Source organism: Mya arenaria, chromosome 2 (genome assembly GCF_026914265.1).
Source record: "Mya arenaria isolate MELC-2E11 chromosome 2, ASM2691426v1".
In the NCBI taxonomy this organism is placed as follows: Eukaryota; Metazoa; Mollusca; class Bivalvia; order Myida; family Myidae; genus Mya; species Mya arenaria.
This window is the reverse complement of record NC_069123.1, coordinates 23,770,069-23,783,625: the sequence shown is the minus strand read 5'-3', so window position 1 is coordinate 23,783,625 and position 13,557 is coordinate 23,770,069. Positions and strand designations below refer to the sequence as shown.

The following is a 13,557-nucleotide window of genomic DNA, read 5'->3' as shown; positions in this document are numbered from 1 at the left end:
CTACATCATCAGCTGTCCCGAATTTCTCATTTAATTTCACTCATGATCAAAGAAAAGCTGCATTTTCTATGACACTCGGGGAAAAAATATACAATTTTGCACTGAAATAAACAAATATTCTCTAAAAAATATACTGGAAATGAAAAAATAAATTTATTTCAGATTTTGGTACGTGGCACGGACAGTGGTACACCACAGCAAATGGACACAAGCAATCTGAGTGTGCGAGTGTTAATTCAAAGAAATAATCAGCCAACAACAAACCCGGTCTTCCAAGGCAGTGTTGACATTGACCACAATGAGCCCATCAACAACGTCATATACACATTCTCGGCTACCGATTCTGATGATGTAAGTATATGGTGTAAAGAATGATTGAATCTATTGGATAAAATGTGTGTCCCTTGCAAAATCCCTTAAAATTTCCTATTCAACATCTATTACTATTATATTTTTAAATTTGGTAAATGGAACAGGCTATATTTTTCTTTTAACGAGCGAAAAATAATTTTATGTTTGATTCAGGTACTTTATTTTACCCCATGTTAATACCCACGAAGAGAAATGAATCGGTTCATAAAGGCCTGGAAGCTTAAAAACAATTTTAACTTCATGTCCAAATTAAAAATTAATATATAAATAAATTGAATTGCTATAAAATATTTCAGGAACGTTTTGGTACCCTCCGTGACCAATTAACCGGAGAGGCAGACGCTACTCCATACTTCAGTTTCCAACGTTCAATTGCTATCCCCAATGAGGTTCAAGTGGTTGTGCAGCAAACTCTCCGTAATGATGTTAACGCTGCCCTTCAGTACAGGGTACGTCTAATTTTTAGAGTTTTAACTCTGCAGAGTGCAGCACAGTTCTGTCCTTCAGTTCTGTTGCACCATTCCGTCCTCATGGACCTTGGCTTATGTAAGCACTTTTTTACAAAATTGAGTGTTTTTTGGGCCAATTGTTCAGAACTTTGTCTAAGTTAACAACGCTGTTAACAACAAAGTTGTTGTCTTTCAAATCTTTACTGTGTAGGACATTTCATGGATACAAATGTACACTTATGATCTGCAGTATTTCTGACAAGATTTGAGATAACTTTTTCAGTTGTACTTGTTTTATTTAAATATATGAGCCCCATCATCAAGTATTTAAAATTTACAATTTAACAATGATGCAATTAATCATATTAAATTCAGAGCAATCAAATATTGTTATCAAATGTATGTATTTTTTTGTATTCTTTGACTATAGATACATGGAACATTTGCAAATTTGGAAGCTGAGGGCTCAAATTGACCTAAACACAATTGCGAGCATTTAAGTCTGATAGAATTTGCCCTTTTATCTCTCTCAGCCGTCCCCTTTTTCTTCCGTACCAAACCCTTTACAATTCAGGCTTAAACCCTTATTTCTTTGTAATCAATAAGTGGTTAAAAAAACACTGTTAAACATGTTGATGAATGACCCCTGTTTTATTTCTTATAATAATGTTTATAAAGTATTGCTGCATCACACTATATATACATATGTGTGTAGTTTACAATTTCTGTTTTGTAGAGTTCCTTTTTTAATTTGTTGACATTTAAAATTCATCTATAAAGTTTAAGTAGGATTAAAAAGACATACTAGATAAACTGTATATATAATTAGGTGAATTACCCATTTAAATAATTTTGGAAAAAAAGGAACATTTTTAGAAAGAATGACATATATATGGTGCATTAAAGCTAACGTCATTCCGAGTAAGATGATTTGTTTTGTGTCATAAGTGTGACTAAACTTTGACAAAATTGTTCCAAATTTATAAATCCAAAATTGTATCAATATTATTTTTTTCCATCAGCTTGTGTTCACATTCACGGATGGAGGCTATGGAAGTGTTCAGAAGACAACCGAATTTGTTTTGACGGTTAACGTTGCCAGAAACCTAAATGACCCAAGGTGGCTGACCACACCCCAAAACCCTGTCCAGATATCTGAGAATCTTCAGCTTGAGGTGCCTGTCGCCACTCTGCAAATACAGGATGCAGATCAACTTGTAAGTTTGATTTTTACTGTATTAAGAAAAATAGGTTGTGCTTAATGCTTTTTTTTTACATGCACAATGTGTAATTTGTAGTTTCTAGGGATGGCAATGAGTAGTGAAATTGGTATTCGAGACCTTCGGTTATTTTCGGAAGAGACCTGTTCATGTCCTATGTATGTGGGTCACCATGATATTGGCCATTTCCATCTGTGTTTTTCTTCCTTAAATAAGTGTCAACTTTCGCACTACATCAGAAAGATTAATGAAAGAAAAACAATATTGTTTCATTCATTTAATTTGTGGTTTGCCCTTTTTATTTCATTTTATTCTACAAATATAGAAATTTCAAAATAATTTACATGTCCAAAAATTCAATTCATGAAATCAGCATATGAGCGACACTCATTGATAATAAACTGAGCAAAAATAATGCTAGACGGAAGCTTCTGTCCTTTAAAAAACTGGTCATTATTTGCTGGGGCTCCTCTGGCTGCTTCGTTGGAGTTGTTTAGGATTCATGTTTCATCCACAGATGGTTGAACATGATTTTAGTCCTTCAATTATAGGGTAACTCTACACCACACAATGTGCCTGTACATTTACACATCTTGCTGACGGCTGCTCGTTTGAGGAAAAATATTGACTTGACTCTATGAAATACTATTTACTATTTACCTCATTTATATGGATAATTCTTAATTTAAGACTTCCACCAATCAATAATGATGATTATTGCAAAAATACGCACATTAACTGATCAATGATCATAATTTTCGCATCATCGTGTATTTTTGTGTGAAAAGTCATCAATTGATAAACAATAGAATTAGAAAAACTTTGCTAATTGACATCAGTGCAAATTGCAATTTGTGGCCCTTAGTTAACAGCTTGTATAATCTCACAACATTTGTCATTAACTTGAATAGGGACAATAATGCCGGGATTAGAGGTTCAGTACATTGTGTCTTGTTTTGTCAGAACAGGTGCATCATCTGTATGTCGATTGATATCATGTATTTAGTGAACTTTAAATTAAAACTGCTTTTTGTTTTTTATCCGAATACGTGATAGTTAGGTAGTATTTGAGTACTTGGGCGATTGAATGAGTACCCGAGTACTCGGGTAATTGTTGCCATCCCTTGTTGTGATATATAATAATATGAAAAACGTTTATAGAAAGGATTTTTTTTTTCCAAATCAGCGTAATTTATAAAAGGTTGTCGCAAAACATGAAATAAGACTTGATAACGTTATGACTATATTATGATTATTTTGACAGGCGCCGCATAACCTTATGGACTGTGGGATATCAGGTGATGCAAATGCTCTTCAATACTTCCGCACAGAAACAGACAATAACCTTGACCGATGCCTCGTCTACATGAAGCGGTCTCCAGCCAGTAACAGAAATCTTGATACCTTCACTGTAAGATATTTAGCATTAGAGATCTATCACATTGGGTCGATTGTTCAGAACATGATCTTCATCTTTGTTTACTTTCAAATCTTAATTTCTCTCATGGACATCTTTGAGATTTGCAGTATTTTTTTTAACACATTTTGAGACAACAGTTTTTCTGTTATTGCTGTGCTTGTTTTATTAAAAAATATCAACACTTCTCAAAAAAGTTCACCTTGCCATACTGTTAACAACATTGTTCAATTAAAACAACGTCCTGAACAATTGACCCATTCACTCCGTTTCTGAAAGATTTTTCGTTTCAGCGGTCTAAAGCTTTAAATAGAATCATGGATCCTCTACTGCGGTATTTAGCATCAGGTCAAATGACTTCTTTTCTGTAAAACATAAAATGTAGCTTCAAAGTGTTTCATTGGCTAGTTTTTATAAACCTTACACATTCTTCAATCAAATGACTCCTTTTAGTAAAACATTAAATGTAGCTTCAAAGACTTTTAAACCTCTCGAAACATTTCAATGTGAGTATATGTGAGTATAGAAAACAAGTTTTTCTCGTAATATATGTATATATATGGCAACATAATAAATTTCACCATAAATAATGAAGCATACCTGCTAAGTGATTGCGGCATCACTAGCCGCACACAACTACCTGCTATTTAAGCCAAAATAAATATAATTATTTTCAGAAACAATTCTGTATTAAATATTCAGCATTTTGAAATACTTGCTATTTAACAATGGTTTGAATCCTATCGACTTGATTTGCTTCCTTAAAAAGCTTTTTCACTGTTTTTAAACAGGCATGTATTTGATAACTTTTCAGGCCACAATGACCTTGACCGATCGTGGAGAGCCAACACCAAGACGAGGAAACGACCTAGTTGTTAACTTTGAGATTATCAGAAACGATGATCCACCATTGTTCTTCAACCTTGACTCTGGCGTATATAGGGCAACCATAAATGAAAACTCGCCTGTCGGCACTTCTGTAAAAATTGTCAATGCTAGAGATAGCTCACCACAGGTATGGGTTTGTTCAACTATTAATCATTTAGAATAGACTTGACCATTTCCCTTAGTCTGTGTTTAGGATGGAAATGTCTGTGTACTAATATGAACACTTTTTAAACACAAATGTACATGTATGTTATTTAATGAAAAAAAAAAAAAATGATCATATTTTCAATGTTTGTTTATGTTTTTCTTTCAGCCTGAAAACAGTCAAGTTACATATGAAATCATTGGAGATGATAACGCTCTCAGTATTTTCCGCATTTCTGATCAGCCTACCACCGAAAATGGTGCTGCAGTTGTTGACGGTTTTGTTCAAACACAGGCCGTTCTTACCACCGAGGGTACTGATGTTTACACAGTAAGTTGAAACAAAATCATTATTGATAAAAAGAGTGTTGAATAGTCAGTGGCTTATCTTTAACAATAATTAATATTGCCAACATGTTTATGGAAAAAGCATTTAGATAGTGTGTTTTAACGTAATTAACCTTTAAAAACCCAAACTATCTTTATTTCACCTACCACTAGTTTCTGATCTTTTCATTGGATTAAAGGTCACATGGTGACCCACTATTTTTCTACAGTGGGTCAGTAAAGTCAATAGTCAACAAAAATGGCCACCATTCATCCATTCTTTTATTATAGTTTTAACATTTTTGCTCGTGAGAGGTGGTCGATGAAATAAATTATTTGTTCTGTTACTGACCCACTACGAAAAAATGGGGGGTCTGTTTAATTTATAGGGGGACTCGGCTCGTCTCACCCCCATTTTCCATAGTGAGTCAGTAATAGACCAAATAACTAATAATATCTGACTTTAAAATAATAATCCAATAATGACCTGCTAGTTAGGTATTCACTTATGTCTGGGGACTTTAAAAGTTTCAGAATTAGGCTCAGAAAACTGAATTCTTAAATGTTTTTAAATATCTATGATACAATTAATTTTGACAAAAGATGTGTGTCTGATTGTACAACAGACTATTTGTAACTGATATAGCAATTTTGACAATCTTTGCTCTTATATTAGTATTTCTTTTACAAAATTAAAAGTTTGGCTTTTTAAATTTTAGTCTGAGTCTTAATCTCAAGACTCAAGAAAGTAATGAATATTGGTGATTATAATGTACCATTTTTACCCAAATCAATGAACATTAATTGAAACCACACATTTAATATTAACACCTCAACTTCCATTCCTTAAATGAACTGCCATTCAGCAATTGTGAATATTAACTGATGAATGCAGCATCTTCAGATCTGTTCAGATTGTGAATCATCACTTATTAATTTACACTTAAATGGAAAACTGTTTATCTTGTTATTGTTTGTATTGTGTCAGCAGGTCTCGGATCAATTAAATCAAAGTGATAAGTCTCCATACACTGCTTTCATACCCCAATAATGACATAAATCCCGGAATTCATTCCTTAATTAAATAAAACTGGCCTAAAAAGTAAACTCGCTTTCTGCAGGTAAGAATCATTGCAACGGACAATGGTATGGTTGCTAGAACAGCTACAGCGTTTCTCTACGTGACCATAGACCGTAACCTGCAAACTCCAGCCTTCGTTCCGGCGTCACTTTCTACAAGCGTTGCCGTTACCGAGGACATTCCCCTCAACAGGTTGATTCAGACACTCACAGGAACAGACACTGATCGATTTGCACCAAACAATGAGATCGCATGCCGATTTGCGACTGGTTCTGACGGTCAAACATTCTTTGGAGTTCGTGCCATTGACAACAACCAGTGTGAGGTTTACCTTCGCAGTGACTTGAGAGATGGTTCACAGAATACTTATATTGTAAGTGCTTTCGGTATAACTGGTAGCATTACACCATTTCATGAAAAATCACTAGAGAATATCTATGTACAAAAACATGATTTTATTTATAAAAAATAAATCCTTTTCTTGCATGATCTGAAAAGCAATGATCTATCAAACTTTTAAAGGAACTTTAGATGATAAGTTATCAATGATAACCATTGTGTTCTATAATAATACCTTTAAATCAATGAATTTTTTGTTGCCGTTGGAAATCCAAATTTGGCATTTTGCCAAAGCTTAAACTTCTATAAAATATAATTTAATTTCTTGAACTCATGAAAGAACAACAACAGCAACAACAGCAACATCAGCAACAACAGCAACAACAGCAATAATAATTGCACTTGTAATGTAAACAGGCATTACATAATTTAATTATTTTAGTTTATCACTGTACTAGTGAATTGAGACTTGCCGACCATTGCACTGCAGTGTTAAAAGAAAGGGTAAATTTTGCGGCCTTCAACAAAATTAATGCCAAGGGGATTGAATTAACAGTGTAGCAACTAGCTGTTACTATTTGGTTTTTCATTAGCATATAATTAGGATATTTTTATGAAATAAATTATCTATATTATTGTTTACAGCTGAGCTTAGAAATTTATGATCTTGGAGCTGGACCACTTGTCAACAACCAAAGAGCCACAGTGACAGTTACAATATACAAAAACAGGGCACCTTCATTCACGGAACAACCCAGAACATGGACAATAGATGAGGATAGCGCCGCTAACACCGTTTTCCATACTGTGACTTATCAGGATCCTGATTCTTCTGTAAGTTTAAAGTTTATGACTTGTTTAATCATCAATCTGTTTATACTTATTTTTTTATACCTTTGGTATTAAAAATATTTGTTTAAACTCTCCCTCTGAAGGAGTTTTGATATTTTCTCAATAGATAATTACCAAATGCTTTGTCATTTTTTTAATTCCAATTAAAATTAACAGTTGAGTTGATTGTTGCTAACCATTAAATTATCATGTATTTCTAGGTCACAGCTATTGCCCCGAAATTCTCCATTCTTAACTTCAATATTCGGTCCCCAGCAGCTGCTAACAATTTCTTCCAAGTTACTGACCAGGGTAACGGCGTTCTAAGTGTGTCAACTATTAGAAGCCTTGTTGAGCGAAATAATCCATCTCGTGTCAACACATGGGATGTAAGCATGCCTTTTCTAGCTTGTCTAATTTTTGTACGGCCTGCAATGCATGGCCAACACATAGTGATCATTTTGTCCAAGTCCTTGTCGGCGTTACATCATCGGCATCTTACTTATGTTTCTGATTTGTAAATTTTGTGTATGGTCTTCATACTCGACAGGCAATTTAGTCATTGCCCGGTACATGACCCAGGAGGTCAAAGCTCAATGGTTGTCAAGTTAGCGCAGTGGTTAGTGCACTCACTTTTCACCTAAGCGTCCTGCGTTTGATTCCTGGCCTGGGTGCATGTGAGTTTGGTTTGTGGTCACCATGCCGGACAAGTGGGTTTTCTCTGGGTACTCCCGTTTTCCCCATAAAACTAGACCACACTCTCGTGCAGTTGTAAAATAAATAAGTTTAAACTAAAGCTCAATAAAAGCTTAAAATATAAATGACAGGCAGTCCCGAAAGGTCTCGAAGCAGTCATTTAGTTTTAGTGCAGCTGTCATTGGTATTACTTTCAGCATTTTAAGTCTTGATAGCTTTTATTGCTAAATAACGTATCTTATCCAATGTCGATGCAATGGTAAACATAAAGTAAAAATGAGTATGGTATACAATAACTATCACTTAAGCACAGTTTTAAACATTTACAGTCACTTGAGTGAAAAATATATAAAATTACCTTTTCTCTATTTTTTCAGCTTGTTCTGCAAGTGACAGATGATGGAGGAATGATGGGTTTTTACGAGCTGAAGGTGGTCATCCAGCGTAACCTAAATGCTCCTCAGATGACTGACGCTACCCTCTCGGCAGTCATACTCGAAAACTTATCAGCTGGGTCTAATATCGGCACACCTGTGCAGGCAACAGACGATGACACAACGGTAGAGATATGACATTTTTACCTTTAATACTGTTAAATTTATAGTTTGTGTTTTGATTTTTTGAATATTTAGTTTGTTTGATTAAATGTTTTATTGATCATTTTTTTAGCTGCATACTTTGAAAATCAATCAATACAGAAAAATAAAATGTATTTTGGATCAAGTAGGTTTTGATAGAAATTGTTTCTTTTTACGCAGTCATAAAAAGTTTATTCAATTTTTCTTTAATAAAACAGAAATGTTATTCTTTTTATCGTCAGAAAAGACCTAAAATGTTTGCCTAAAAACTACATAATATTTCACTTTTAACTAGTCTTTAAGTATTTGCTTATTTGCCATGTAATGCCTTAAGATTGATTGTTTCCCGTTGATATGCTTCAGTCCCCGTACAATTCTGTGTCATTCTTCATCGCTTCCGGAGCCGGGTCATACTTTGCCATTGTTGCTGAAACTGGCCAAGTTTACCTCAGCAGGAAGATCAGTGGAGTCAATGCTGTAGATACTCCTTACGTTGTAAGTAAAATGCTTGTTATTACAATTTTTATTTGTTGTTTTAAACTCATTTGTTTCTGAAGATAGGAAACAAAATGTTTTAGCCTTGGTTTTGTTGGCCTCGGTTGCTGCTTCATTGGGATTGTTAATGTGTGAAACCTTCAACCTTTACCCTAGCTCAAAACATGTATTTAAATCAGAGCCCAGATGCCCTTTTTCTGGTGCTCTGCTGCCTTCCACTATACCCAGGAAATAAATTTGCGGGTGATTCGTATCAGCTATAGCCTGTTTTCACCATCAAGCTTAAATTAATATATATATCAACTTAACAATGGAATATGGTTATTCTATTCCACAGCTGACCATAAGGGCACGAGATAATGGTGAACCATCCTTGACCTCGACAACCAGTACCCAATACACAATCAACGTCCTCGTTGACCTGTTTTCCCCGCAAATAACCAATATTGACCCAAATGCGGGCACCGACGTCCCTCTGGCATTGAACTCGGGAATTAACACTGAGGTTTTCAGAGTTACCGCCACAGACGATGATGATGCGGTTCAAAGAGTAAGTTATGTTAAATTTATTTATGATGTTTTGCAGAAGATGAAATTGATAAGAATTTGAAACTTTGTTTACAAGTTTTGTCAAGATACATGCATTGTACATGTAAACTCTTAATATGCGCAAAAATATTATATTGTACGATAGTTAATCTAAGGACTGGGTAGCTTTTCTGCAATGTTTTGGGTAACAGTTAGCTTAGGGGATATTATAATGATTAATTTCAGTGTGAAATAATGAGAATTAGTGGCGGATGTTTATCTTGTCACTAAAGGCCTACTCATAAAAAACCCAAACATGTTGTAAGATATTGCTCTTTGTTTTCAGCCACCTTTCCACTTCCTTTTCTACAAAATTGAGTCTGGAACGGGCAGCTCTGTGTTCAGAATTAGGCGTGTTCTTAATACGAACACCAACCAGTATGAAGGTGTTGTAGAACTTGCCAATACTCTTACTGGTGGTCTGTCGGAATACAGTGTAAGTCTAGGTTTCAAAAGATGCAGTTTATGATTGAACTTTAATTTTTGATTTATTGATCTAGCATAATCAGTAAAGGCTTAAACATTATTCGAGACATCTGCAGTTTGAAACATCATGTAAGAGCATTATAAAAACTAAATTTTTTACATATATCTTTTAAAGAAGGGCTCTAGGAATGTCTTAATTCTCAGAAAGCTGTATGGTATGCCAAATGTCGCAAAATATGTGATGAACGAAGCAATTTTTGTAGTGCATTTTTTTCAATTAGTAGTGTTAAGCAATTACAGAGAGACATAGATATCAAGAAGAAAATCAAAAGTGATGTCTTAACATGCAATAGTCTTTACAAAACAGAAGCTTATTTTGCATTCTATTTTTCCAGTTGGTAATCTCTGCGTGTGACGGAGGCGATCCAGCAAGGTGCACGTACGGCGTGCTGAAATTCCAGGTGGACAGTAACCTATTCCAGCCTGTGCTTACACGACCTGAGCAAACTTTAAATTATCGCGACTCTATTACAATCAGAGAGGATTTGGATTTGAATGCAGAGATTTACACTCTGAGTGGGACAGATGCCGACAGCACCGTGAGTTTTTGTTTAACGCTGTACTGTATGTGTCCAATAAATAAAGCTCTTCTTCGGCCCTATTTGCAAGTTTCCTGATAATCTATTACAATGAAGGCCTGTATTAATATCTATTATAGTTTATCTTAGTTGTAAATTGATAATGTCTAGGTGTCATTATTTCTATAGGTTGCAATGTTTTGCGCAAGAACTACAGCCAGTATAAAAAAATAACAACAAAATTTGCGGAAATAAATTAAATAACTCCTTGGCATTCAAAGGCAGCCGAGCGCAAATGCATGTATAAAGTTACCATATTAAAACACCATTTAGTGGTGAACTTCCTTGCACTGTACATGTGGTCACAAATTGAAAGAATTAAAGTTGCAAACTGACTTGACAAAAATGTAAATTTAATCAAAAGTCTAACCACATTCTATTTTTGAAAAGGAAATGCTACATGAACAGTATCAATTAATACCAAATATATTTAAAAATAAATTATTTCTATCTTAGCCTCTGTTATTTTTGTAAATTTTTGGGATATTTGTAAAATAAGATTGACTGTAAGGCTGACAAAGACATTTGCACAGATATAAGATTATTCAAGTCACAGCTATGATTCTTCAATAAAACTTAAATTATACTGTGAGTTTTAGATTTTTTGTGTTTTGTACTTTATTTAAATGATTGATAATCCAATATATTTATTGATTTGTAAATAAATTATGATATACTCAAGGAAAATATTATAGGATAGTGCAGAGTAGTTCGAACTTAAACTGGTTGTACATATCTAGGTTTTAAATGTTAAGTATTTTAGTATACCTATACTTAATTACAAGCAATCAAAAAAATTCAGAGCCCGTACAACCAAGTGCATTTTGAGTTTGTCAACCCAACTGCAGAAGACACGAAACAGCAGTTTTTGATTGTTAACAACGAGGCTACAAACCAGGGTGAGATCCAGCTGAAGAAGTTGTTGCTGAACGGACCTGATACGCCATATATAGTATGTTCATGAACTTCACAATGAGTACAAATTATAGTCCCTTTCCCCGAAAAACCTATTTTAGCTGGATTTTGGTTGATTACCAACTATAAAGCTTATCCATTAAGTAGTGATTGTCTGAATAACAATTTTATTGTCTTAAATCCAAATATTTGTTATTTCATATGCGTCAACATATATGTCTTATCAGCAAAAAAGTCTAATATTGCTAAATTTTATAATTTTTTGATAAATTTGTTTCTAATTCTGATAAAAAAAAATACCTTTATTAAAGCATTTTTTATTTTTATTTTTAATGCTTTGATGACTTACAATGACATTGTATAATTCCTGTCCAAGCTGCATGATTTTTGTCAATTTATTTAAAGCCCAGGGTTCACATTACAAAAGGAATCACAAGAGATTGTTTACATAATTTAAGTATAAAACTGATATATTTCTTGGAAACTATATTCTTTAAAAAGGTATTTTTATAATTCAATTATAGATTATTCATTTAGCTGACATATGCTACCTATGGGCAAAAACAGTAGAAAATTGTTGAATTTAAGCAAAAGAAGGTGCTTTTGTAATAAGGCCCAAGATTGTATGTTTTTTTTTTTTTTCTCACCATTTTTTTTTTTTCATAACAGCTCTACGTTCAAGCCGTTGATGGTGGTAACTTAAGATCTGCGGCAACTGGAACCATAACAATCACAATCAACCGCAATCAGTTCCCACCTGTATGGGTCAACTCAAACACACACAACTACCCTTATTCCACAACAATCAACTACCAGAGATCCTTCCCATCTGAGATAATGCAAGTCAGCGCCATAGATAACCGAGATGTCTTCAATATTGTTGGCTACAAATTTAGCACGGATAGTCTAACTCGTAAATATTTTGAAATTGATGGCCAGGGCAGGGTTCGCCTTATCGGTAATCTCGAGAATGCAGAAGTCTCAACAAAGACCCAATTCAACGTAAGTTTTTCCTGTTACATGCAATTCAACGTAAGTTTTTTCTGTGTTATCCGGGTTTTTATCCATTATTTGTTACGAGCAAGTCCTTGAATCTGTACACTTAGAATGTTATACTTTAAATAAAAGTTTCAATTTGATCTTCATTATAACATGATTTTTATGCTTTTTAATGATATATTTAAAACATTATATAGAGGTTAATGATAACTTGCTGCTCACCATATGTCATAATATCCAAAATATATAGATTATTGCCTTAGGGCCCACTTATGGATTTTTTTATAATAACACTGAGTATTTCCTGACCAAAATTGCGTAATATGGCAAAAAATCACATAGAGGCAACAAAAGCTACCAATTTTCTTACTTCATTTATTTGCAATTGCTTACAATTGAAGTTGTAATGTGTTGAAGCCTTGTCGTTTTCCATTTTGAGTCATTAATTTTAACACGACTTTCAGATTCTGACCATTGCTTACGACAATGGGTTGCCGAGTCCACTCACCAATGAGACGAATATTGTCATCAATGTGAATAGGAACATGTTTGCTCCATCATTTGCGGTGACAAATCCAGCACAAGAAAGAATTCCTGAGACAACGAGTTATGGAACTGCTGTCACCATGGTTACCGCCACTGACCTTGATCAGGAGGTATAACTGTGATAAACTTTATAATGGAATATAAGTGTAACAGCATCTATCCACAAACACGTAGTTACTTTAAAATCATTATAAAGTTAATAAACTGCTTTGAATGTACGGTAGATTATGTGCTTTTTTCCTCAAAATGCTTTCCAACAAACTTTCATTTTTGCTAATTAATCAATTTATGGTAGAATTTTGTTGAACGTATAATCTTAAGCTCATCAAATATTCATTTAAACCTTTGAAACCTCTTTATCTTTTAGGCCATAGTTTGCTTTATAAATTTGGTTTATTATGCAGGGAAATATGTTTTTATGTCATTTGTGTATCCTTTCAGAGTCCATACAAGGATGTGTACTATGAACTTGTTGGTACCAACAACTACTTCAGTGTAAATCGCGAGTCGGGTGAAATCGCTGTAAAAGCTGATCTACAGATGGATCCTGCTAGGACACAGATTTACACAGTAAGTTCATCTTATAGTAGTGTGTAACCTTTGACACA

At 34.1% G+C, this 13,557-nt stretch overlaps 1 protein-coding gene across 1 annotated transcript in view; it reads left to right on the top strand.

Annotated features, from left to right (window-relative positions):
- LOC128246222 (uncharacterized) overlaps window positions 1-13,557 on the top strand; it is a 111,834-nt gene that overhangs the window by 19,725 nt on the left and 78,552 nt on the right. Inside the window, exons 25-42 of the mRNA XM_052964418.1 lie at window positions 163-351; window positions 669-821; window positions 1,844-2,038; window positions 3,306-3,452; window positions 4,273-4,473; window positions 4,660-4,821; window positions 5,939-6,271; window positions 6,883-7,071; window positions 7,290-7,457; window positions 8,142-8,324; window positions 8,706-8,837; window positions 9,175-9,387; window positions 9,712-9,861; window positions 10,247-10,450; window positions 11,292-11,441; window positions 12,074-12,406; window positions 12,868-13,059; window positions 13,391-13,519. Coding sequence (XP_052820378.1) covers window positions 163-351; window positions 669-821; window positions 1,844-2,038; window positions 3,306-3,452; window positions 4,273-4,473; window positions 4,660-4,821; window positions 5,939-6,271; window positions 6,883-7,071; window positions 7,290-7,457; window positions 8,142-8,324; window positions 8,706-8,837; window positions 9,175-9,387; window positions 9,712-9,861; window positions 10,247-10,450; window positions 11,292-11,441; window positions 12,074-12,406; window positions 12,868-13,059; window positions 13,391-13,519 — 3,423 coding nt within the window. The remainder of the gene's footprint in view (window positions 1-162; window positions 352-668; window positions 822-1,843; window positions 2,039-3,305; window positions 3,453-4,272; window positions 4,474-4,659; window positions 4,822-5,938; window positions 6,272-6,882; window positions 7,072-7,289; window positions 7,458-8,141; window positions 8,325-8,705; window positions 8,838-9,174; window positions 9,388-9,711; window positions 9,862-10,246; window positions 10,451-11,291; window positions 11,442-12,073; window positions 12,407-12,867; window positions 13,060-13,390; window positions 13,520-13,557) is intronic.